Here is a 26,639-nt window from a genome sequence, read left to right as displayed (position 1 = left end):
AATCCCTCCTTATTATTCAAGATATTCACTTATCCAAGGTTCTGCCGGCCCGTTTGCTTGGATAAGTGAGACTCTACTGTATTCAAAAATATTTAACCTGCTGATGCCTCAATTAATGTAATTTTTGTATCTATTTTTATTTCTGAAATTTACCACTCTCGGCTTATACTCGAGTCAATGTTTTCCCAGTTTTCTGCGGTAAAATTAGGTGCCTCGGCTTATATTCGGGTCGGCTAATACTTGAGTATATACGGTAATTTTTATGCTTTAACAAACCTTTTTGAAATGTTTACAATCGAACTCTGGATCTCGCTTCCTTAAACTCAAGAATTCTTTGCAGCCACACTATACTGCCTTCGCTTGCTGTGAGCTGAATGCTCTATCTATCCTAAGGATTGTTTTTGTACTTTTAAATACAGTAGAGTCTCATCCAACATTCGCTTATCCAACATTCGCTTATCCAACGTTCTGGATTATCCAACGCATTTTTGTAGTCAATGTTTTCAATACATTGTGATATTTTGGTGCTAAATTCGTAAATACAGTAATTACTACATAGCATTAATGTGTAATGAACCTCTTTTTTCTGTCAAATTTGTTGTATAACATGTTTTGGTGCTTAATTTGTAAAATCATAACCTATTTTGATGTTTAATAGGCTTTTTTCTTAATCTCTCCTTATTATCCAACATATTCGCTTATCCAACATTCTGCCGGCCCGTTTATGTTGGATAAGTGAGACTCTACTGTATATAAAAGGGTAATGAAATTTCGGCCTAGGACAAAACAACAAAACTACACATCCCAGAAACACTAAATGTGGCAACACAACCCCTCATCCATGCCTCTACATTCATACAATAAAAAGAAAAGAAAAATAATGTCCTAATTAGAGGGAGAGGAATAATTGTTTTTATCCATTGCTGCCAGTTAGAAGGCTAAGCTCCACCCACTTGGTCTCCTAGCAACCCACTCAGCCCAGGGGACAGGCAGAGTTAGGCCTCACTTAGGCCTCTTCCACACTGCCTATAAGATACAGATTATCTGATTTTAACTGGATTATATGGCAGTGTAGACTCAAGGCCCTTGAAAGATTAGACTAGACCCAATCCTTTTCTATCAGGAAATGTAGTGATGCTTTAACAAGCCTTTTTGAAATGTTTACAATTGAACTCTGGATCTCGCTTCCTTAAACTCAAGAATTCTTTGCAGCCACACTATAGTGCCTTTGCTTGCTGTGAACTGAAAAGTATTGTTTTGTACTTTTAAATATTCTTCTATTTTGGAGGAATTCCCATAACAGGATGCCCTTCTAGGGTCATTCATGCTAGTCTATTTGGAGGCATCAAGTCCTCTGAGCAACAGGAGAGCGGAGATGCCCTCCCTTCCTTTCTTTCTCTTTCCTTCCTTCTGGGGAACCTGCCTCACCTGTTTGGGCCCGTCCCTCCCTGCCTTGTGGGCCAGGCGTGTCCGAAGAGCCCTTCCTCTTCCCTCTTCTCTCACAGCCTCTCACTTTGCCCAGGAGAGCGAGCGGCCAGTGAGCGGGATCCCTGCTGAAGAAGGAGGCAAAATGGGTACGTTGGGGGGTCCACTTGAGCAGCCCTGGACCAGAAAGGATGCAGGCGGTTAAGTTGGGCATGATCTCTGGCTTGCACTGCCTTTGTTTCATACTTAAGTGATCCCTTGTAGTTCGAGGATGATGGTCCTCCATTTCCGTTATCTTGGGGATGGATCCCTAGATGGCTGAAGAGATCTATTCTTGATCTGCATGTTCTCCTGCAGTGAGGATATCGGTTTCCAGGTGGAAGGCGGTCTCGGTCAGGATTGGCTTGATGCTCCTTCCTCTTGGCACATTTCTCCCTTAAGCCCTCCATTCGTGCCTCTTCGAACTCCGCAGCACTGCTGGTTACAGCTGACCTCCAATTAGAGCACTCAAGGGCCAGAGCTTCCCAGTTCTCAGTGTCTATGCCACAGTTTTTAAGGTTAGCTTTAAGCCCGTATTTAAATCTCTTTTACGTTTTCTATTCTTGAGTTCAGAGTAGAGTAACTGTTTTGTGAGATGGTCATCGGGCATTCGGACAACATGGCAAGTCCAGCGGGGAATTGATGGCGTAGGAGCATCACTTCAATGCTGGTTGTCATTGCTTCTTCATCAAGCATGCTGACATTTGTCCGCCTGTCTTCCCAAGGGATTTGCAGGATTTTTCGGAGGCAACGCTGGTGGAATCGTTCCAGGAGTTGCCACAGTTTTTAAGGTTGGCTTTAAGCCCATCTTTACATCTCTTTTCCTTCCCACCAACATTACGTTTCCCATGTTGTCGAAGTCGTTCATGGCTGGGATCACAGGGTTGTTGTATGTCTTTCGGGCTGTGTGGCCATGTTCCAGAAGTATTCTCTCCTGATGTTTCGCCCACATCTATGGCAGGCATCCTCAGAGGTTGTGAGGTATGGATAAACTAGGCAAGGAATGTAAATATCTATATATATATAAGAGTGATGGCATCACGGCGATCCACAAAACAACAAAACTACAGGACCCCCAACCTCGAAATTTGACAACACAACCCATCATTCACGCCTCTAGGTTGATACAACAAAAAGAAAAGAAAAATAAAGTCCTAATTAGAGAGAGAGAGGAATAATTGTTTTTATCCAATTGCTGCCAGTTCGAAGGCTAAGCTCCTCCAACTTGGTCTCCTAGCAACCCAATAAAAATAATAAAAAACACTAAAAATTAATACAATATAATAATATAATAACAGAAAATAACTAAAAAATAATACAAGACAATAATAAAATATAATAAATAAAAAGATAACTTACAATAAAATTAATAAAAAATCAAATAACGTCAAATAAAAATTACACAACAATTTTTAACCAATACCACCACCACTTTGCCACAGCAGGCACAGCTAGTATCTAAATATATAAAAAACTCAAAAATCAGAACAGTAGATGGGAAGCAACACTCTGAGGGCAGAGGAGCCCCAAGGATGGCTAATGACTCTGAACAAAGGATGCCCTCCAGGCAAGAGACAAACTTTTCCAACACTAATTAGTGTGATTAACTGAAACATTAGCGCTGACTTCTAACTGACAAAGGACTCTTGTCACACCCTGGACTCTCCACAGATATATATTTACCTTCTTTGCCTAGTTTATCCATGCCTCACAACCTCTGAGGATGCCTGCCATAGATGTGGGCAAAACGTCAGGAGAGAATACTTCTGGAACATGGCCACACAGACCAAAAGACATACAACAACCATTACGTTTCCCGTTCTTGAGTTCAGAGTAGAGCAACTGCTTTGGGAGACGGTGATCGGGCATTCAGACAACGTGTCCAGTCCAGCGGAGTTGATGGCGTAGGAGCATTGCTTCAATGCTGGTGGTCTTTGCTTCTTCCAGCATGCTGACAATTGTCCGCTTATCTTCCCAAGAGATTTGCAGGATTTTTCTGAAGCAACGCTGATGGAAACGCTCCAGGAGTTGAGTGTGACGTCTGTAGACCATCCACGTTTCGCAGGCGTAGAGCAGGGTTGGGAGGACAATGGCTTTATAAACAAGCACCTTAGTATCTCTACGGATGGTCCGATCATCAAACACTCTCTGCTTCATTCGGAAAAAAGCTGCACTCGCAGAGCTCAGGCGGTGTTGTATTTCGGTGTCAATGTTGACTTTTGTGGAGAGGTGGCTGCCAAGGTAGCAGAAATGATCAACATTTTCTAATGTGACACCATTAAGCTGTATTCCTGGCATTGCAGAGGGATTCGCTGGTGCCTGTTGGAAGAGCACTTTGGTTTTCTCAATGTTCAATGAGAGGCCGAGCTTCTCGTATGCTTCTGCGAAGGTGTTTAGAATGGCTTGTAGGTCTTCTTCTGAATGCGCACAGACTACGTTGTGATCAGCATATTGGAGTTCTATAACAGATGTTGTGGTGACCTTGGTTTTGGCTTTCAGTCTGCTTTGTTTAGTATTTCAGTTTTTGTTTAGTATTGATTGCATTGTAAACATACGTGTGCTAACCAGGACACAAACTCATGATAGCCAGGTTTAATTATTACAAAGGATGTCCCATTTAGGAGGAGATGGGGGGCAGCTTGTTTTCAGAGAGCAGGGCACAATGGGAGGAATGAGTTCAAATGGCAAGGCGAAAAAAAGATTCCTGATCAGAAGTGGAATCAGTTGCCTTGGAGTCCGTTGCAGACTTCTTCCTTCTCTGGAGGGTTTTAAGCAGAGTCTGGATGGCCATCTGTTGGGAGGGTTTTGTGGTGTCTTCCTCCATGGGAGGGAATTGGATGGGGGTCTCTTTCAACTCTAGGAGTTTATTGAATTGTGTCCACATTTTTGGGAACCCTTCTGATGACCAGCAGCTGCCCTTCAGTGAAATCCAATGCAGCCTAATACTAGCAACTCTAGCAATGATGGCCTTTTGGAGTTTGCCTAGGCATCGGATATTTTTAGGGGAACACAAGCATTGGTATCGCTGTCTTATGGAGGGTGCTCCTAGGGAGGCTGACCCTCTTGCTGTCCCTTCCTTTCCCAGAGGTTTTGGTCCTAGCAGACTTTGAGGGCCAGCTGGGCGATGAGCTGAAGATCACAGCCGGAGAGATCATCCGCAAGGTCCACCCAGGGCCAGAGGAGGGCTGGCTGCAGGGCGAACTGGGCGGCCAGGTGGGCCTCTTCCCCCAGCAGTTTGTGCAGGTGAGTGCTGACAGGCAACCAGGCCTTCACGCAACAAAGGCAGAGCAATGGGAGTTGGAATCCATCTCTGCATTCAGAAACCAAGACTTTGTCACACTAGTGTGGATCCCCCTTAAATCCAGTTGCTGCCTCCTGGAGAATTCTGGGGCTTGTAGTTTAGGGGAGGTCCTGGACCTCACTAAACTACAAACACCAGAATTCTGCAGAAGGCAGAAACCAGATTTTAAGTGGATCCACGCTCTGGTGTGATGAGGCTGCAAGGGAGACCAGATTTGTGTTGGCTGGTGGTGTCTTTCTTTCTTTTCCTTTTTTCCTTCCACATCCCAAAAGGCTGATTGCCTCCTTCCAGCTGCTTGTGGAGAGAAAATGTGGGATATAAATAATAATAATAATAACAACAACAACAACAACAACAACAACAACAATTCCTTCCCTCCAGCCAACATTCCTTTCTTCCCCAGCTAACTGGCCTTCCTTCCTTCCTTCCTTCCTTCCTTCCTTCCTTCCTTCCTTCCTTCCTTCCTTCCTTCCTTCCTTCCCTCGCTTCTTCCTCCCTCCCTCCCTCCTTCCTTCCTTCCTTCCTTCCTTCCTTCCTCCCTCCCTCCCTCCCTCCCTAGTACTCCATTTGGGGTCAGAAATTGGACCCATTGAGTGTCCCTTTCCGTGACCTATTGTGCAAACAAGGGTGTGTGATGTGAGCCCACTTAACCCAAGCTCAGAGCCAGAATCTGGATAGAAAGGAGTATCTCTAAGCAAAGGGCCGTCCCTTCCACCACTGAGCCACTTTGAGTCTCATTTAGAGAGAGATGCAGGATATAAATACTGTACATAGAACAACAATTCCATCTCTGCCCTGGATATTTGCCTTCTGACCGTGTCCACAGCCGACTAATGCAAATCATCCCTTGAGCTGATTTTTATTGCAAAGGCTAATTTGTTTAGATGGCACACACTGGCAGAGGACTGGGCCCGAAATGGGTGAGAGGTGGCCCAGGTGTGTAGGGCACACCTGCTCATTGTTGCCTGCCTCTCACCTGGAGCCACGCTTCTTTGAAAGAAAACCATCTGGTCTCCCCCATCCGTGAAGGTTTCTTCATTTGATCAGGGTCCCAGATGGTGCAGCCTTCAAGTTCTTTCTGGACTGCGATTCCCAATATTCTGCTCCATTAGTGGATGGGAACTGCAGACCAAAAACATTGCCCAATCTCCCTCTCTGTTAGAAATAAAATCCAACTGTCTCTCCCTGTTCCCAGTCTGGCAACTCATAAGAATTCAAACAGATCCAGGTAAAAACAGATCCTGAATATACTGCACAAGACTTATCTAGTCTGAAATGATTTATTTAATATATTGGGTTTATAATAATAATAATAATAATAATAATAATAATAATAATAATAATAATAATAATAATCTTTATTTATACCCCGCCACCATCTCCCCAACGGGGACTCGGGGCGGCTTACATGGGGCCATGCCCAGAACAATACAATATAACAAAATATAAATAAAACAACAAATCATAACGCATTAAACAATATAATAAAAGAAAATATACACTACAGAAAACAAAATCAAAAGAACAGTAGAACAATAAAACCAAGGGCGGGCCACATGAACACTAAGTTTATGGTTCCCATCCCCTTGATCAGGTTGTGTAAGTGTTATTTATTGCTATTTAATTGTATAGTTTTACTTTGTTTAATAATGTGTTATTACGCTGTAAAGTAACGTATGTGTTGTTTTATGATTGGAAATCGCCATGAGTCCCATTCGGGAGATAGGGCGGTATATAAATAAAGTATTATTATTATTATTATTATTATTATTATTATTATTATGACACAGCAAACAAGATAGACATGCTTGATTTTGTATCACAAAAGCACAAGTCGAACACTTCCCAAGGGTTTAGGACTGTGTGATGTATTTTCGGATGATGCGTGCAGATCCCAGTAGGGTGGCCTTTTGCAGTTGGCAGATCGTGATTTTGTCAATGTCTATTGTTTCCAAATGCCGGCTGAGATCTTTTGGAACGGCACCCAATGTGCCAATCACCACCGGGACCACCTGTACTGGTTTCAGCCAGAGTCTTTGAAGTTCAATCTTGGGGTCCTGATAGCGGCTGAGTTTTCCTGTTGTTTTTCGTCAATGCAACTGTCACCTGGGATGGCGGCATCAATGATCCAAATCTTTTTCTTCTCCACAACTGTGATGTCTGGTGTGTCGTGTTCCAGAACTTTGTCAGTCTGGATTCAGAAGTCCCACAGTATCTTTGCGTGCTCATTTTCCAATACTTTTGCAGGTTTGTGATCCCACCAGTTCTTTGCTGCTGGCAGGTGGTACTTGAGGCATAAGTTCCAATGAATCATTTGGGCCACATAGTTGTGCCTCTGTTTGTAGTCTGTCTGTGCGATTTTCTTATAGCAGCTGAGGATATGATCAATGGTTTCGTCGGTTTCCTTGCACAGTCTGCATTTTGGGTCATCAGCTGATTTTTCGATCTTGGCCTGAATTGCCTTTGTTCTGATGGCTTGCTCCTGGGCTGCAAGGATCAGGCCTTCTGTCTCCTTCTTCAGGGTCCCATTCGTGAGCCAGAGCCAGGTCTTCTCCTTATCAGCTTTTCCTTCAATTTTGTCAAGGGACTTTCCATGCAATGTTTCGTTGTGCCAGCTGTCAGCTCTAGTTTGTAGTCTGGCTTTCTTGTACTGGTTTTTTTGTCTGCTGTGCTTTGAGGAGTTTCTGATTTTTGACTTCAATCAAAGCAGGCTCTTCACTTTGCTTCACATATTCTGCCAGGGCATGTTCTTCTTCTTTGACTGCTTGTTTTACTTGTAAGAGTCCTCTGCCCCCTGATCTTCTAGGCAGATATAGCCGGTCAACATCACTGCGGGGGTGTAGTGAATGATGAATGGTCATCATATTTATTATTATTATTATTATTATTATTATTATTATTATTATTATTATTATTATTATTATTAAAAACATACACAACTTATAGACACAATTAAAAGTCAAAAATGGGTACATCGTAATGTTTAAGAAGCCCTTTTGCCATAAGTGTGACTGTCTTTTTAAATGGTAATTTATACTAGCTTGAGGGCTGATAGGAGTTGTAGTCAATCCACATCTGGAAGGTTGAGTAATCCCCACTTTAAAGAACTCAGCTTCTAAAGGTGAGTGCAAATCCCAGAGTTGTAGCTTCTCCAAAAGCCTCTTTGACTATTTCTCAAAGTCTTGTGCATTAAACTTGAATTCTGGGAACCCTGGTTTGGAAGAGAGATTGCTGGCCCATTGAATTACATTCCCCATGATTCTTTGAAAGGGGCGTTTCTCCCTTGGAAGCCACACCTGTCCTCTAGCACCTGTATATTGGGGCCGACCTCTCCTTTTCTCAGCTCTCCAGAAATGGCTGTTTTTCCAAACTGTTGCCCACTCCTCAAGGTAAGGCAGAGCAGACCAAATCTTACGCTTTACTCTCTGCAGTCGGAATGCATTGGCACTGGGTTGGACTAGATGACCTTTGAGGACTTTCCCAATTGCAAGGACTTTTAGGTCTCTCTGCCAATTCTGTTTTGCATCCAGAGACTTAAAGGCGCAGGAGCCGAAATATGACATTGCTGCACTGCAATTTCCAATATCTCTTGCCATTGACTATATTGCAAGTCTGCTCTAACTTGGAACTCTTGGTGTCAGCATGCCTTAACAGAACTGCATCCTCAGTCCATAGTTATAACAGTTTGATACCACTTTAACCACCATGGCTTTATTGTACGGCATCCTGGGAACGTAGGGAGGGATACTTAGATTTCTGTAGCTGTTTCTCTTGAATTATATCTCCCTGGCTGAATAGTCTCTCTGGAAACTACAAACCTGAGAAGTGCAAATGAGAAGCGCTAATTATTATTATGTACGCCAGAACTCAATTGACAGATCCAGTCTTTTGAACTTGGAACACACCCATTTGTATTTTAGAATGTTTTTATGAATGTTGATGTAAGTTAATAATTTTAATCTGATTTATAGTGTATTGTATAATTTTTATATGTGTGTTTATTGTAAGCCACCCTGAGTCCCCTCTCGGGTGAGAAGGGCAGATAAATAATAATAATAGTAATAATAATAATAATAATAATAATAATAATAATAATAATAATAAACTTTATTTATACCCCGCCACCATCTCCCCAACGGGGACTCGGGGCGGCTTACATGGGGCCATGCCCAGAACAATACAATATAACAAAATATAATAGAACAACAAATCATAGCACATTAAACAACACAATAAAAGAAAATATGGTTAAATGTTGTAATAGGCCTGGGCTGTGGCGCAGGCTGGAGAGCAAGCCAGCTGCAATCAGCTGCAATGAATCACTCTGACCAGGAGGTCATGAGTTCGAGGCCCGCTCAGAGCCTGTGTTTGTCTTGTCTTTGTTCTATTTTAAAAGGCATTTAATGTTTGCCTATATGTGATTATATATGAAATATCTGATTCCCCTTCGGGGTGAGAAGGGCGGAATATAAATGCTGTAAATAAATAAATAAATTAAATAATAAATAAATAGATACATGTCAGCGTTCCAAAGGAAGTGAAATGTTCATTAAAGGGGAACGAAAGTGCTATAGTTGCACCATGTGGACACATTCTGAGGTGGTCTGTTCTGTCTGGAACCGGAAACTCAAAGGACTCGAAGATATGTCTTTCTTCTCAGCCCTGAATTCGAATCTGCACCTACTGAAATTCTCTCTTTCATGGTTTTTTTTTTTAAAAAAAAAAACAGGAATGTGCTTTTGTGTTTGCATGGGTTAAGTCAGTGATTCTCAACCTGTGGTTCCCCAGATGTTTTGGCCTTCAGCTCCCAGAAATCCTAACAGCTGGTAAACTGGCTGGGATTTCTGGGAGTTGTAGGCCAAAACACTTGGGGACTTACAGGTTGAGAACCACTGGGATAAGGGTTTGTATGCTGTTGACCCTGGCATTGGGTCACCTTGCCTTCTGGACCAGTTCCTTTCTCAGTCATGAGATAAAAGCAGGGGTCCCCAAACTTTTTAAACGGGGTCAGTTCACAATCCTTCGGACTGTTGGAGGGCCAGACTATGGTTGGCCACCGAGCAATAACAACAACAACAACAACAACAAAAAGAGGGTTGGCAGAGACCCTTTGGGCCATTGAGTCCAATCCCCTTCTGCCTCTGTGCACCAAAAGCACAAGCAAAGCATCCCTGACAGATGGCCACCCAGCCTCAATGTTAATAATAATAATAATAATAATAATAATAATAATAATAATAATAATAATAATAAAGAGGTTTGAAAGAGACCCCTTGGGCCATTTAGTCCAACCCCCTTCTGCCTCTGTGCACCAAAAGCACAAGCAAAGCATCCCTGACAGATGGCCACCCAGCCTCAATGTTAATAATAATAATAATAATAATAATAATAATAATAATAATACAGGGTTTTGGAACACAATACTCCTGACCTCACAATCGTTTTAAAAGACAAAGTATGGATTGTCGATGTTGCAATCCCAGGTGACAACAGGATTGAGGAGAAACAACTGGAAAAGCTGACACGATATGAGGATTTAAAGATCGAATTACAAAGACTCTGGCACAAGCCAGTCAAGGTGGTCCCAGTGGTGATCGACACACTGGGTGCAGTGCCTAAAGGCCTTGGCCTGCGCTTAAACACAATTGGCGCTGACAAAATCCCCACCTGCCAGCTGCAGAAGGCCACCTTACTGGGATCTGCGTGCATTATTCGCCGATACATCACAGTCCTAGACACTTGGGAAGTGTCCGACTTGTGATCCAATTCAACAGCCAGCAGAGTGTCTGCTGTGGACTCATCTTGTTGTGTTTCAAATAATAATAATAATAATAATAATAATAATAATAGACAAAATTATGATCTGCCAACTGCAAAAGGCCACCCTACTGGGATCTGCACGCATCATCCGAAAATACATCACACAGTCCTAGACACTTGGGAAGTGTTCGACTTGTGATTTTGTGATATGAAATCCAGCATATCTATCTAGTTTGCTGTGTCATAAAATAATAATAATAATAATAATAATAATAATAATAATAATAATAATGGTTGTAAGAGAAGAAGAGACCTCTTGGGTCATTTAGCCCAACCCCCTTCTGCCCTTGTGCCGTGGGGGCCGGATAAATGGCTTTGATGGGCCGCATCTGGTCCCCGGGACTTAGTTTGGGGACCCCTGGATAAAAGCTTTACATCTCAACAACAACAACAATAATAATACTTCCGTCCACAAACTTTCCTATTTTGTCTTTCTCTCTTGTGCTTTGGCTCCAGGAAATCCCAGCCAGCCTCCGGTCAGATGGCACCCAGAGATTCCCACGATCGCTCCGCAGTGGTGAGTGCCGGGCCACCAAAGTGAGCCCGTGGTGCATCAGGCAGGAAGGAAAACAACATGTGCGCCCAAGTTGGGGAGTTCAGAAGAATCGCATCCACATTGTAGAGCGGATGAAGTCTTGCATCCATTTGGGAAGGAGCATCTCTTCTAAAGTGCCATCTATTTCATGGTCTCCTCTGCTTTTGTTTTCCTTGCAGCCAATGCTGCAAAAAAGAAAGCCACGGCAAAGCAGCGCTGGTGCCGGGTCGTTTTCCCTTATGTCCCGACGAAGGAAGACGAGCTGGAGCTTAGCACTGGGGACCTGGTGCAAATCCTGGAGGAGGTGAGCCGCTCTGTGTGTTAATCCAAACTTCGAAGGAATACTTGGGGAACCAGATAGAATTTAACTATGGGATCCCACTGACTTTTCAATTAAAGTGTTGTCGAAGGCTTTCATGGCTGGGATCACCGGGTTGTTGTATGTCTTTTGGGCTGTGTGACCATGTTCCAGAAGTATTCTCTCCTGACGTTTCACCCACATCTATGGATCTGAGGATGCCTGCCATAGATGTGGGTGAAACGTCAGGAGAGAATACTTCTGGAACATGGTCACACAGCCCAAAAGACATTTTCAATGAAAAATAAATTTAGATGATTAAGAAATACACATCTCATATCCTTTACCAGTCTTTTTGTGCTCCCAGTCGGCTTTTTTCTCCTCTTCCTCTGTCCAGCTGAAATGTTTCTAAGCAGCATTGCGACTGAGAGGGAGGAGAAACGTAGTACGAGACGATCTTATTGAAATGCAAAGCTCTGCAACCCAGGACTAGAAGGACGTGGTCCATTTTGTCTATAGGAAGAGACACTTTGGTTTTAGAAGTCAAAGGGCAGAAACAACTCCAGTCAGTGAAAACAGTAGGAGTCTACCGGATACCATGCAGCTGTGGACAAGTCTACATAGGGACCACCAAACGCAGCGCCCAAACAAGAGTCAAAGAACATGAAAGGCACTGCAGACTAATTCAACCAGAGAAATCAGCCATAGCAGAGCATTTGATGAACCAGCCTGGTCACAGGATATTATTTGAGAACACAAAAATGCTGGACCATTCTAACAACTATCATGTCAGACTACACAGAGAAGCCATTGAAATCCACAAGCATGTGGACAACTTCAACAGAAAGGAAGAAATCATGAAAATGAACAAAATCTGGCTACCAGTATTACAAAACTCCAAAATCAAAACAATAGATGGGAACCAACATTCTGAGGGCTTGACTGAACAAAGGATGGCCCCAGGCAAGGGACAAAACATTTCCAATGCTAATTAGGGTGATTAACTGAAACATTAATGCTGGCTCCCAGTGACAAAGGACTCTTGCCACACCTTGGACTCTACACAGATATATATTCTTTCCTTTCCTTACTTAGTTTATCCATACCTCACAACCTCTGAGGATGCCTGCCATAGATGTGGGCGAAACGTCAGGAGAGAATACTTCTGGAACATGGCCATGAAAGCCTTCAACAACACAATAGGAATGAAGTTCAAGTTGAAAGTTTGCACAAAGAAATAGGATATTATTGCTTTCTATCTAATGTAACATGTTTGTAATGTGGTTAAGGTAAAGGTAAAGGTTTCCCCTGACATTAAGTCCAGTCGTGACCGACTCTGGGGGTTGGTGCTCATCTCCATTTCTAAGCCGAAGAGCCGGTGTTGTCTGTAGACATCTCCAAGGTCATGTGGCCGGAATGACTGCATGGAGTGCCATTACCTTCCCGTCGGACCTATTGATCTACTCACATTGGCATGTTTTCGAACTGCTAGGTTGCCAGGAGCTGGAGCTAATAGTGGCCGCTCCCACCGTTCCCGGGGTTTGAATCTGGGACCTTTTGGTCTGCAGCTCAGTACTTTAATGCACTTTGCCACCGGGGCTCCTGTGGTTACAAAACGTTAAAAAAAAAATGGGGAAAAAACTTGGCCAATAATCCTATGTTTTCTTCCCGTTCTCCTTCTCAGATTGAAGATGGCTGGTGGCTGGGGAAGAAGCGAGGACAACTGGGAGTTTTTCCCTCCAACTTCGTGCAAGAGCTGAGCGACCCATCACTAGGTGCTGAGTTCAAATCCAGGGGAGGCTTTCGAGGGACGCTTTGCAAACAAACCTGGAGCAAAAAGGGGGGTCTGCAGGGTTTCCATAACTCTGGGGCTTCTGAGACCCAAGCGTTTGCAGTTGCCACTTGTGGGCTGGAGCCGTGGGGGGCTAACCATGCTCTTCCCCCTGTTTCTGGCAGACACCCCTTTTCTGGAGCCCAAAGGAGGTGCAGCCAAACAGCGGCCCAAAATGACCAACGAAACCTTTGTCCACGATGAGTCCGAGAAGGTGAGTCCATTCTGGGTTTTAGTCTGAGCCATCCCAGATCTGTTTTGGAGAGAGCTCAGTGAGGCATTGATTCCAGTCCAGAAATTAATTTTCAAAGTACTGCCTCTAGATGTTATTTTGGGGAAAGAGGAGTCAGTGTGGTAGTGAATCCGAAATGGGTTTTAGCCGTTCCAAAATGTGGAATCTATTTTTTAAGAATCGGATTTAGGAGTGCAGTGGTTCCAATTCAGGTTCTGGAATTTGTAAGAGCTGCTATTATTACTATTATTATTACTACTACTACTACTAGAATAATTATAGAATTATAGAGTTGGAGGAGACCTCATGGGCCATCCAGTCCAATCCCCTGCTAAGAAGCAGGAAAATCACCCCCAACAGATGGCCATCCAGCCTCTGCTTAAAAGCCTCCAAAGAAGGAGTCTCCATCACACTCCGCAGCAGAGAGTTCATTGTTGAACAGCTCTCACAGTGAGGAAGTTCTTCCTAATGTTCAGGGGGAATCTTCCTTCCTGAAGTTTGAAGCCATTGTTCCGTGTCCTAGTCTCCAGGGCAGGGAGATACTGCTACTACTACTACTACTACTACTACTACTACTACTACTACTACTAATTATTATTATTATTATTCCAAACAACAACAACAAAACAACATATTATTATTATTATTATTATTATTATTATTATTATTATTATTATTATTATTATTATTATTATTATTATTATTTTATTATGACACAGCAAACAAGATAGATATGCTGGATTTCGTATCACAAAATCACAAGTCGAACACTTCCCAAGTGTCTAGGACTGTGTGATGTATTTTCGGATGATGCGTGCAGATCCCAGCAAGGTGGCCTTTTGCAGTTGACAGATCGTAATTTTGTCAATGTCTATTGTTTCCAAATGCCAGCTGAGATCTTTTGGCACGGCACCCAGTGTGCCCATCACCACCGGGACCACCTGCACTGGTTTCTGCCAGAGTCTTTGAAGTTCAATCTTGAGGTCCTGATAGCGGCTGAGTTTTTCCTGTTGTTTTTTCGTCAATGCGACTGTCACTTGGGATGGCAACATCAATGATCCAAACCTTGTTCTTTTCCACAACTGTGATGTCTGGTGTATTGTGTTCCAGAACTTTGTCAGTCTGGATTCGGAAGTCCCACAGTATCTTTGCGTGTTCATTTTCCACAATCTTTGCTGGTTTGTGATCCCACCAGTTCTTTGCTGCTGGCAGGTGGTACTTGAGGCATAAGTTCCAATGGATCATTTGGGCCACACAGTTGTGCCTCTGTTTGTAGTCTGTCTGTGCAATTTTCTTACAGCAGCTGAGGATATGATCAATGGTTTCGTCAGCTTCCTTGCACAGTCTGCATTTTGGGTCATCAGCTAATTTTTCGATCTTGGCCTATTATTATTATTATTATTATACATTATATTATTATTATACATTATATTATACAATATAATTATATTATTATTAAACACCCTTCCTTGTTTTCCTTCAGATAGAGAAACCAGTAACTTCTCCTCCAGAACCAGAGACCCCCAAAGTCCGGACCCCGCAGGAACCACGTGAGTGACCCCAATGATCACATAACGGAGCATATGGGAATGGCGGTATCTACTATCTATTTTGGAGCAGAGTGTAGCGCATGATATAGATACCAAATATGGGCTCAGCACACTTCTGCCTCCAATTTCTTCCCAAAAAGAACTTCCCAAGTAGGAGGTTCTTATGGGCTGCCTTGGTCTCCATGATGCTCTTCCCTTCCATGAAGTGGCCAGATACCATATTGACTCGAGTCTCCTGCACCATCAAATCTAAGGCGCACCTCTATTTCCAAAACTTTGAAACCAAAAGTGCTCTCTTTGTCATTTGGCCAAAAATGGTGTGCATTACAATGGCTGCAAGCTTATAATTCCTTCTAACAAACAAACTACAAATCCCAGGATCAAATAGCATGGAGCCATGGCCATTAAATTAGAGATGGCATCCCTCAAGGAGGAGCTCCAAAAGAAGTTTCACCTTTGGGTTTGGCTCGGCATGATGCAAATCTAATGCGCGCCCTCATTTTGGTGAGGACATTTAGCTCCAAAAGGTATTAGATTTAAGTCAATATGGCACGTGTTTTTGCATGTGCCCCTGACCCGCCTTGTGCTTTCCCTTGCAGCCTCAAGCAACGATACGCCCCGCTACTGTCGGGCCATGTTTGACTTTGAACCGGAGCACGAAGACGAGCTGCTCCTCCGCAAAGGGGACCTGATTCTCTTGCTGAACAAGGTGGGCTTCTTGGGGGAGGAGGACAGGTTTGGGGAGGCCATAGCTTTTGATGGAGCCCCATAAAAAGTCCCATCCAGAAGGGACACAACTGCAGGGACCACAAATTGTCCAGCGCATGGTTCGAAAGTGTGTCCCTTGGAACTCTCTTCCAGTTCCGATGGGATTCCTGCTGCCTCTTTCTGTCTTTTGGAGCATCTTCTCCCTTTGCTTTTGCAGGAAACCGTGGATTTGGGTTGGTGGGAAGGAGAGAGCCGGGGCAAGAAGGGCCTCTTCCCGGACAACTTTGTCATGCCGCTGACCAACCTGGATCCTGGGGTGAGAAGGACACAGATAAATAGACAACCATCCTGCTTCCTTCCAGAAACAAATGGGGTGCGGATGGGTCCTGGTTTTGGAGGCATTGCAGGATTGGGGAGCCCCAAATTTATTTATTTATTTATTTACAGTATTTATATTCCGCCCTTCTCAGGGCGGATCACATTATGTACATATAGGGCAAACATTCAATGCCCATAAACACATCGAACCGAGACAGAGACAACAGACAGACAGACGCAGAGGCAATTTAACCTTCTCCTGAGGGGATGTTCGATTCTGGCAACAGGGGGGAGCAGCTGCTTCATCATCCACTCTGATGGCACTTCCTCATTCCAACGTTGTAAATTAGTTAAACTTGCCTCCCTACTTTTATAAGTGGTACCTTATTTCCTACTTGATAGATGCAACTATCTTTCGAGTTGCTAGGTCAGCAACGAGCAGGGGGTATATTTTATTTTTAATTGACGGGTACTCACCCCGCCACGGGCTGGCCTCGAACTCATGACTTCATGGTCAGAGTGATTTATTGCAGCAGCTGTTTACCAGCCTGCACCACAGCCCGGCCCCATCTTAGTGACATGCTTTTTCGACATGCATCCTTTCACGACACAGTTATTCTCGTGTGCCTTTCTTGCAATAGCTATTGCACCTCTCTTTGTGTGAGAGCGGGTGCAATCCAACCCGGAGTGACTCAGCAGCCTTCTTCCTTCCTTCCCTCAACGTCTCGTCTCTTTGCAGATCAAAAGTAAAGTGCCAACGCGAAAGAAGGAGGCCGGTAAGTAACGAAACCTCAATTCTTTGTGAAAGAGAGGGGCAACCAATGCTGCTTTTCCTTCTGGAATGCTTTCGGGGGCCACATTGACCCATTTTTTTTTAGCATAGCTGATAAATCACTGGGTATTTTTCGACGCCATAAAAGAAAAAGACCAGAAAATGCTTGGTGACCAAAGGTAAAGGTAAAGGTTTCCCCTGACATTAAGTCCAGTCATGACCGACTCGGTGGGTTGGTGCTCATCTCCATTTCTAAGCCAAAGAGCTAGCGTTGTCCGTAGACACCTCCAGGTCATGTGGCTGGCATGACTGCAAGGAGCGCCATTACCTTCCCATCTATTAATCTACTCACATTTGCATGTTTTTGAACTGCTAGGTTGGCAGGAGCTGGGGCTAACAGCGGACACTCATTCCGCTCCCAGGATTTGAACCTGGGACTTTTTGGTCCGCAAGTTCAGCAGCTCAGCGCTTTAACACACTGTGGGGAATTCCTGATGGTTCTTTGTCATAGAGGATGGAGCGACAGCACCCCCCTGTGGCTGGATTCGAGCACAACCCCCAAGGCGCCGTAGCTGGCCATTGACACAACATACCTCCTTTCTGTCTGTCCTGTCCTGTCTGTCCAAACGGCACTTAATGTTTGCCGTGTATGTGTCCTGTGATCTGCCCTGAGTCTCCTTGGGGAGATAGGACAGAATATAAATAAAGTATTATTATTATTATTATTATTATTATTATTATTATTATTATTATTGACACAACAATATTGTATCAATAATAATAATAATAATACTTTATCAGTATAAATTATTATTATTATTTTATTATGACACAGCAAACAAGATGGATATGCTGGATTTTGTATCACAAAATCAGAAGTCGAACACTTCCCAAGTGTCTAGGACTGTGTGATGTATTTTCGGATGATGCGTGCAGATCCCAGTAGGGTGGCCTTTTGCAGTTGACAGATCATGATTTTGTCAATGTCTATTGTTTCCAAATGCCGGCTGAGATCTTTTGGCACGGCACCCAATGTGCCGATCACCACCGGGACCACCTGCACTGGTTTCTGCCAGAGTCTTTGAAGTTCAATCTTGAGGTCCTGATAGCGGCTGAGTTTTTCCTGTGGTTTTTCGTCAATGCGACTGTCACCTGGGATGGCAACATCAATGATCCAAACCTTTTTCTTTTCCACAACTGTGATGTCTGGTGTGTTGTGTTCCAGAACTTTGTCAGTCTGGATTCGGAAGTCCCACAGTATCTTTGCGTGCTCATTTTCCAATACTTTTGGTTTTGTTTGTGATACTCAATGGTTTCGTCAGCTTCCTTGCACAGTCTGCATTTTGGGTCATCAGCTGATTTTTCAATCTTGGCCTTAATTGCATTTGTTCTGATGGCTTGCTCCTGGGCTGCAACAACAACAACAACAACAACAACAACAATAATAATTATTATTATTATTATAGGAAACCGGAGCTTATATGTGGCTATTTTGAAATAGAGTAGGCCTATTGACCTCACCTACAATTCTAGTGGGATCTGCAAACTACACATCTCACTAGAATTGTATCTCCTAATTACATTTCCATTCCTTCTTTTTTTTTTTCCGTTTTGACAAAGACAAAGCAACCAAAGGAGCCAAAAAGCCCTGCCAAGGCAACAAGGTGGAGATGAGACCCTTTGGAGACCTCCTCAAAGGTGAGTCTGGCTTCATTTTGCAGGCTTTATGGGTGCTTTTCTCACCAAATTCTTGCCTGGTTCGTCGGCGGAGTGGTGCCCTTCCTTTTCCTGCTGTGGTTTGGGTGCTTGCTTCAGTTCGGAGAGGAGCAGATTGGGTGCCTCTGCAAAACAGAACGCGTTTGCAAGATCGGTTATTGGGGAGAGCTCTTTTTTGGGGGGCTGCAATTGCCCAAAACTCACCTGGAAGCATGGCTTGTGTCTAATGGATGCTAAAAACGGAACCTTGCTTTGGGCAAGTCCTAGTCCTTTCCCAACTTGGCAAACCCAAGGAGAAGGCTGGAGTCAACCTGAAGGCACCCAACAACAAATAGCTTCCAGGTTTTCCTTGTTTATAAAGGGTTTATTTTCAAGCCAAAGCTTGTCTGGTGGAAGGCTGCCATTCGCCGCTGCTGGCTCTAAGCCTTTTGTGTAAGTGGCTTAATTTCCTAGAGAGTAGTACGCTGTTTTGGAAACGCAGACCTTCAAGAATGTCTTGAGCCTCGAAGAGCAAAATGGATTGGGTGCCTTTGGGGTCTCGGCACACGGCCCTATTTTTTCCCACTAATGCTCTCCACATTTGAATTTTGTTGGCACGAAAACCAGAAGAGCATACTTTCTTGGAAGACGAGTGACAATATGGGAGGAGAAGGAGGGGCTGTGGGGTTGCAAAACCCCAAAGATGTGGCTCTGGGCAGAACAAAATTACGTTGCTACAGAGAGGGAAATAACTATGACCTGTGTAAAGTGTTTTTAAATTGTGTTGTCTGATGTCCAAATTGTTATTCTATGATTTTATGTGATTACATTGGGCTTGTTCCCCGTGTGAGCCGCCCCGAGTTCCCTGCTGGGGAGATGGAGGCAGCATACAAAAATATTATTATTATTATTATTATTATTATTATTATTATTATTATTATTAGTAGTATGACACAGCAAACAAGATAGATATGCTGGATTTCGTATCACAAAATCACAAGTTGAGCACTTCCCAAGCGTCTAGGACTGTGTGATGTATTTTCGGATGATGCGCGCAGATCCCAGTAGGGTGGCCTTTTGCAGTTGGCAGATCGTAATTTTGTCAATGTCTATTGTTTCCAAATGCTGGCTGAGATCTTTTGGCACGGCACCCAATGTGCCGATCACCACCGGTTATTATTATTATTATATTTATTATTATTATATTTATATTATATTATTATATTATATTTATTAATATATTATTATTATTATTATTATTATTATTATTATTATTATTATTATTATTATTATTTTGGGGATGGAAGGAGACCCAGGAATAGTTACTTTAGAGGCATGGATGTGGTTTCTGAGGATGTCTAGGGTAACTTTTGCACCATTTGGGTTCCCTCTAAGAGTCCCAAAAGGTTCATCAAATGCAGTTTGATGCCACTTGAACTGCCTTGGATTCAATGCTAGGAAATCCTGAGAGTTGTAGTTTGCACTTTTGGGCAGACAAAGCCAAAGACATTGTCAAACTGCAGCTTTTTTTCATGTCAGGAGCGACTTGAATCAAAAAGAATATCAGGTCTATAACAACAACAACAACCACAACAATAATAATAATAAATGTGGTTTGCAGACTCCAAGGAGCAGAAGAAGATGGAGACCCCCAAAACGAGTTCCTTCCCAGCCAAGAAGGCGGCCCCTCCGCCACCACCCGTTCCGGCCAAGGCCAAGCCGGCCCCCACAGCACCCCAAAAGTAAGGCTGGAGGGGGATGCATGGGGTGTAGGGAGAGCTCCTTGCGGTGCGTGATGGGTAGTGCCGTCTGGAGCTCCTTGATATATGACTTTTTGGAGTGCCGTTACCTTTCCGCCAGAGCAGTACCTATTGATTTACTCGCATTCGAACTGCTAGGTTGGCAAAAGCTGGGGCTAACAGTGGGAGCTCATCCCACTCCCTGGATTTGAACCGCTGACCCTTCAATCGGCAAGTTCAGCACCTCATAGGTTTAATTTGCTCCTAAGAAAGATTTAAAACCATGATTTTAGCAGGACAGGCAGTGATAGCATGGGGTTGGAAAGATGAAAAAATAAGCTATGCAAAACTGGAATAATTACCTTTACGATCAGGTTCAATCTGACATTATCACATGTTTAATTCAGGATGATACACAGGAGGATAAAACAAGAGAAATTAAAGATATGGGATGGATAAAAGTGGTGAAGCCAATGTACCGTATATACTCAAGTATAAGCCAACCTGAATATAAGCCAAGGCACCTAATTTTACCACAAAACTGGGAAAATCTTTTGACTCTAGTATAAGATGAGGGTGGGAAATGCAGCAGCTACTGGCAAATTTCAAAATAAAAATAAATATACATACAGTAGAGTCTCACTTATCCAAGCCTCTGGATTATCCAAGCCATTTTTGTCATCGATGTTTTCAATATATCGTGATATTTTGGTGCTAAATTCGTAAATACAGTAATTACAACATAACATTACTGCGTATTGAACTACTTGTTCTGTCAAATTTGTTGTATAACATGAAGTTTTGGTGCTTAATTTGTAAAATCATAACCTAATTTGATGTTTAATAGGCTTTTCCTTAATCCCTCCTTATTATCCAAGATATTCGCTTATCCAAGGTTCTGCCGGCCCGTTTAGCTTGGATAAGTGAGACTCTACTGTACTAATAAAATCACATTGTTTGAGGCATCAATAGGTTAAATGTTTTTGAATGTTTACATAAAATTGTAATTTATGATAATAATAAGACTTTAAGAACATAAGACAGTCCAACTCTGATTACCTATATACTTGAGTATAAGCCGACCCGAATATAAGCCAGCCAGGACCCTCACTTGAGTATAAGCCGAGGGGAGCTTTTTCAGCCCTAAAAAAGTGCTGAAAAACTAGGCTTATACTTGAGTATATACAGTAAATATTGTGCAGAAACTAAGAAAATTGTGATCAAGGGTAAAGATACAGAAGAAATATGTTGTCTGGGTGATGGGTAGTGTGGTTGGGAAGATTTTTACAGTTAATAACAAATATTATTGGGGGGAAAGGAGCTCCTTGCCACCCCTTTATTTAAACTCTGGCGATGTTCCAGGTACTCCAATGGCCCCGTTTCCTTCCCTGCCACCCCTGCGGTGAAGGCCAAAGCCAAAGGGACAGGTAAGTGTCTTCTTGCTGCATTTATTCCCATTTTCCTGTCGTCCTTTGCGCTCAAACATGTCCTGGTCTGCACTGCAGGGCTCTTGGGTTGGTTCTCCTACAAAGGAAAGCCCTTCTTGCTTGGGAACCTGCTTCTTTCCATCTCTTTGCAGAAACCGACACTTTGGACGCGGTTGTGACTCCTGGGGTCAAACTGACCCATCCCACGGCCAACCGCCCCAAGATGCCCGGCAAGAGGCCACCCAACCAGCTGGTGAGTCCTTCTGGCCCTTCATCTGCCCCAAACATACAAGACAGAAAATATCCCAGATCCTGTACTTCCTCCAGAGATACCTGTGTCATGGAATATATGAATACAGACAGTTTTGCAGAGAAACAAAGGACTGAGTTTGTGGAAATCAATAGCTTTGTTTGGTGTTCAGGTGGGACACCTGAAGCTGCTTTGAGACTCTATTTAAGAGAGGAAAGTGGGATGATGATGATGGTAAAGAAAACAATAATAACACAGTATAGCTTGATTTTTGTTCTTGGGTTATAAAAGTTGTTTCCTACCATAATACTTTGGTTGTATCATAAAAACATGGAAAAGATTTATTAAACTGCAAAAACACATCCTGCAGCACATTTTGCTCTAGTTTTTCAATGAATATCTGATAGAATCTCAACCAATTCAATATTGTTTGTGGCAGCCAGAAAAACAAAGTTTCTGGAGTATATCCAACTACTTTCAAAGTAAGGTAAAGGTAAAAGTATTAAGATATTAATACCTTTATTAATACCTTTATTTATACCTGATATTAAGCCCAGTTGTGCCTGACTCTGGGGGTTGGTGCTCATCTCCATTTCTAAGCCAAAGAGCCGGCGTTGTCCGTAGAAACCTCCAAGGTCATGTGGCCGGCATGACTGCATGGAGCGCTGTTACCTTCCCACCGGTACCTATTGATCTACTCACATTTGCATGTTTTCAAACTGCTAGGTTGGCAGAAGCTGGGGCTAACAGCGGGAGCTCACCCCACTTGCCGGATTTGAACCACCGTGGTCAGCAAGTTGAGCAGCTCAGAGTTTTAACCCACTGCATCATCTGGAGTTGATGTATTGACTTAATTGTTGGCGTGTGACTCAAAATATAGGAAAATCCCCCTGATTCCAGTATATTGATCAAATTGGTATTCTCGCATTCAAGGCCTTGAGTAGAAACCTAGTTGCATTTCTCTTTTGTGGCAAAAGCAATATTTAGCCCCAAACTGGGATGGAGACGGGGGGCCCTGGTGGCACAGTGTGTTAAAGCGCTAAGCTGCTGAACTTGCGGAACAAAAGGTCCCAGGTTCAAATCCCAGGAGCGGAATGAGTGCCTGCTGTTAGCCCCAGCTCCTGCCAATCTAGCAGTTCAAAAACATGCAAATCTGAGTAGATCAATAGGTACCGCTCCGGCGGGAAGGTAACTTCGTTCCATGCGGTCGTGCCGGCCACATGACCTGGAGATGTCTATGGACAACGCCGGCTCTTTGGCTTAGAAATGGAGATGAGCACCAACCCCCAGAGTTGGTCACGACTGGACTTAACGTCAGGGGAAACCTTTACCTTACCTTTACCTTATTGGGATGGAGACAAGACTTGGCTGGTCCCAATTACAACTGATGTAACTCTTGTTGTCGGTTGCAGGTTGAGAAAGGGCCTGTTCACCCCTCGAACCCGGCAGAAAACCCCCAAAACCCTGAACAGGTGAGATGCAGGTTGGGAAGCCTTTTGATACAGGTCAACCCGTGTGAATTTGCATCTCCAGGGCTTTCCGTTAGAGGGGCTTTGGGCTACATCTTGTCCAAAATCTCCTCCTCATCTGTCTCCTGCTTCCATGGTTCTTGCAGCAGTCTCCCCATCCAATGTCTGAAAAAACCACAAATGAAGAATCATTGACATCTGTGGACGACTTCAAGGCCGAACTCCGGACACTGAGGGGCCTCATGGACCTGATGCAAACCCAGCATCGGTGAGTTGGAGGGACACCCTGTTCCCCAAAACCAAGAGCCAAGAAATATATTTAAATATATAAATCAAAGTATGTACGCATGCTTGTCTGTAAGGCCGTAGCCAGAAAAAAAATCCGGGGGGGGGGGGTGTTTTGATGTTTTGACCATCCTTGTGGGAGGCTTCTCTCATGTCCCCGCATGGAGCTGGAGCTGATAGAGGGAACTCATCCGTGCTCTCCCCGGGTGGGATTCGAATCTGACCACTTGCAGATTAGCAGCCCAACCTTCAAGTCACAAGGCTTTAACCCACTACTCCACCGAGGGCTCCGTTTGTAGTTTATTAGGAAATAGGAAATAACTTGTTCCTAAAAAGCAAAAGTAAAGTTCCAAAAGATTGTGGCAAAACAAGGCTATAAAGAATAATCCAAGAAAACATTAGGCATAAAACAAGGTTCCATTAATGCATGACAAAGTCCCATGAACATGAACACACAAAGGCTGCAAGATAATCCGGGAAAGCAAGGGCTGGCTTCTTGACTCGAACGAGAAGTTGCTTTGACAAAGGTTTCTCTCTCAGCACACTCTTTTAATACCCCTTGCATAGCATGAAAGCATTTCTTTGGCCTCTGACCTACCTCTTGTTTGCTACTCTAACACTTCTGCGAACCTGAATTCCAATCTAAAGATTCTGTTTCGTCAAGGCCAGACAACTCGTTAGCGTTAGCATCTGTCTGTATGCTATCAGACTGGGCGCTGTCCTCCTTTTCTGAGTCAATTTGCACCAGGCTAGCTTCAGTATCATCAACACCATTCCCTGCCATGGGAAAATCTCCCTGTTCCTCATCTTCCACAGCAGGAACACTCTGAACCTGAATCCCATAATCCCCATCAGAGTCACTCTGAGGCTCCAGCTGAGTCACAACGGGGGCGGGGGTGTGAACCACTACCCCCCCCCCCGAAGCTACAGACCTGCTTGTCTGACCACAAAGGCTGTCAAAGGTGAAGTGGCCCTCTGTGATGTCACAGTTGTTGCCTATGTGCAATCTGTATATTGCAACCGCCCTTTCTCCTTCTCCTCTTCTTCTTGCAGGAAAGAAATTGAAGAGTTGAAGGCGGAAATGAGCCGTGAACAGGCCAAGAGGGAAGCTCTGCAGGTGAGAGAAGCCGAATGCTGGCTGTTGCCCATTTGCGGGGCGGTGATTGACACTGGGTTATTTTTTATGTTTTAAAGGTTTAATTTTTAAAAATCTTTTTTTTAATGCTAATGCATTTGCATTGCTTGAATTTGCATGGTGTCCTATTGATTGTTAGTCAAACCGTGTCTCAATGTTGGAAGAACGAGAGGATATGCCGGCTGAGATCCAAATGCCGGCTGAGATCTTTTGGCACGGCACCCAATGTGCCAATCAACACCAGGACCACCTGCACTGGTTTCTGCAAGTTCGATCTTGAGGTCCTGATAGCGGCTGAGTTTTTCCTGTTGTTTTTTGTCAATGTGACTGTCACCTGGGATGGAAACATCAATGATCCAAACCTTTTTCTTTTCCACATACACACATGTACATACATATGCATGCATACACGTACACACATAGACATACACCTGCTGTATTTGCTTTTCTTGCAGGTCGACATTGAGCACCTGAGGCAAGCGCTGGCCATTCCTAGACGGGGTGGACCAGACCCCAAAAAGCTCAGCCCCACTCTGAACCTGGATCTGGCGGATCCCCAGGGCTCTCCGTTCACTTTGGATGCATTCATGATTCCCACCAAGGACTGACCCAGTTGGGCGAAGATGCCTTCATTTGCTGGACCACGTTGGATTGTTCATTGGATCTGAGGAGCAGCAAGAAGATCATGTAATCCATGGACATCCAAGGCCAATGGTGCTTTCTTGGGTCCTTCAGGCACCACAAATGGAAAGATCCTTCCTCTAAGTCCTCTTTGGACTCCGTTCTCAAGTCTCCATGGCATCTGGACTAAGGCTGAGATGGGAAAAAGACCATCACAGGAAGCTGGGGAGATACATCTCCATGTTAAGCTTCTGCAGCTCCTCCCCATTGGAAACTCTTGGACAGAAACCCATTGTTAGCCCCATGAAATGAATAGAATTTACCCATCTTGATACACTAATCAAGATGATTCAGATCCCAAAAAACCAAGGTTTCCTTAAGAAGGATCCTTGCAGAAGAACATACTAGACCAGGTGAGGAGCTCAGCTTAGCTCCTGCAACACCTCCAATGGGAAGACCCATTTAGCCCACTGACTGCATTGAATATTCCTATGTGTGGAGTGGGTCTACTCGAATTAATCCTATCTAGATCTCAAAATCCAAGGTTTCCTTAAGGAGGATCCTTGCAGAACAACATGAGAAGCCGGGGAGACATATCACCATCTTAAGCTCAGCTTAACTCATGCAGCACCTTCCAATATGAAACCTTTGGCCAGAGACCCATTGTTAGTCCTCACTTGAGTGCGTCCATAGAATGCATTGCATTTGGTTGTGTTTTAGTTCAGTGGATCTAATCAATACAATTCCAGGTCTGCTTACAGGAGGATCCTTATGGAACGATGACCCACTTTCTTTGCAAGAAGCAAGTTCATTCTAACTTCTCTCTTTTACAATCTCGCAACCAAGTCACTCATTCTTTTAACTCATTTTTTTAAGGTGACGCTTTGTAACTTAAAAATAAAAAACCCAATATTTTTATATGCAGATCTGTTATTTTATATTTAATCCAGCTGATGGGGAAACGTACAACGGTCAGGACCACAGAGAGGTTTTGGTGTCTGCAGAGATCAGGAAATCCCATCTTGATACGGTTGTCTTTTCCTCTGTGACTCTACTTGAATGTCTTAGTGATATTGTGTTGGCAGGACTGATGACTTGAAGGTTGCTGACCTGAAGGTTGCCAGTTCGAATCCAACCTGGGGGAGAGCACATGAGCTCCCGATGTCAGCTCCAGCTCCATACGGGGACA

At 43.7% G+C, this 26,639-nt stretch overlaps 1 protein-coding gene across 2 annotated transcripts; it reads left to right on the top strand.

Annotated features, from left to right (window-relative positions):
• Positions 1–1,291: 1,291 nt before the first annotated feature.
• sh3d21 (SH3 domain containing 21) lies at positions 1,292–26,368 on the top strand. Of its 2 annotated transcripts, XM_016997391.2 has the most exons (18): positions 1,292–1,574; positions 4,550–4,707; positions 11,042–11,102; positions 11,300–11,424; positions 13,103–13,193; positions 13,375–13,463; positions 14,965–15,031; positions 15,631–15,740; positions 15,957–16,055; positions 16,797–16,833; positions 18,450–18,527; positions 20,146–20,266; positions 21,626–21,690; positions 21,843–21,943; positions 23,353–23,412; positions 23,556–23,677; positions 24,748–24,811; positions 25,285–26,368. In XM_016997391.2, the coding sequence occupies exons 1-18, from the start codon at positions 1,325–1,327 to the stop codon at positions 25,435–25,437; spliced, it is 1,851 nt and encodes a 616-aa protein (XP_016852880.2). In that variant the 5' UTR covers positions 1,292–1,324; the 3' UTR covers positions 25,438–26,368. The 2 variants fall into 2 exon arrangements, with proteins under 2 accessions (XP_016852880.2, XP_016852881.2); XM_016997392.2 differs by lacking the exons at positions 1,292–1,574; positions 4,550–4,707 and adding an exon at positions 7,960–8,154.
• Positions 26,369–26,639: the final 271 nt, after the last annotated feature.

Source organism: Anolis carolinensis, unplaced genomic scaffold, assembly GCF_035594765.1.
Source record: "Anolis carolinensis isolate JA03-04 unplaced genomic scaffold, rAnoCar3.1.pri scaffold_10, whole genome shotgun sequence".
Lineage (NCBI taxonomy): Eukaryota > Metazoa > Chordata > Lepidosauria > Squamata > Dactyloidae > Anolis > Anolis carolinensis.
This window is presented reverse-complemented; position numbering and strand designations above follow the sequence as displayed.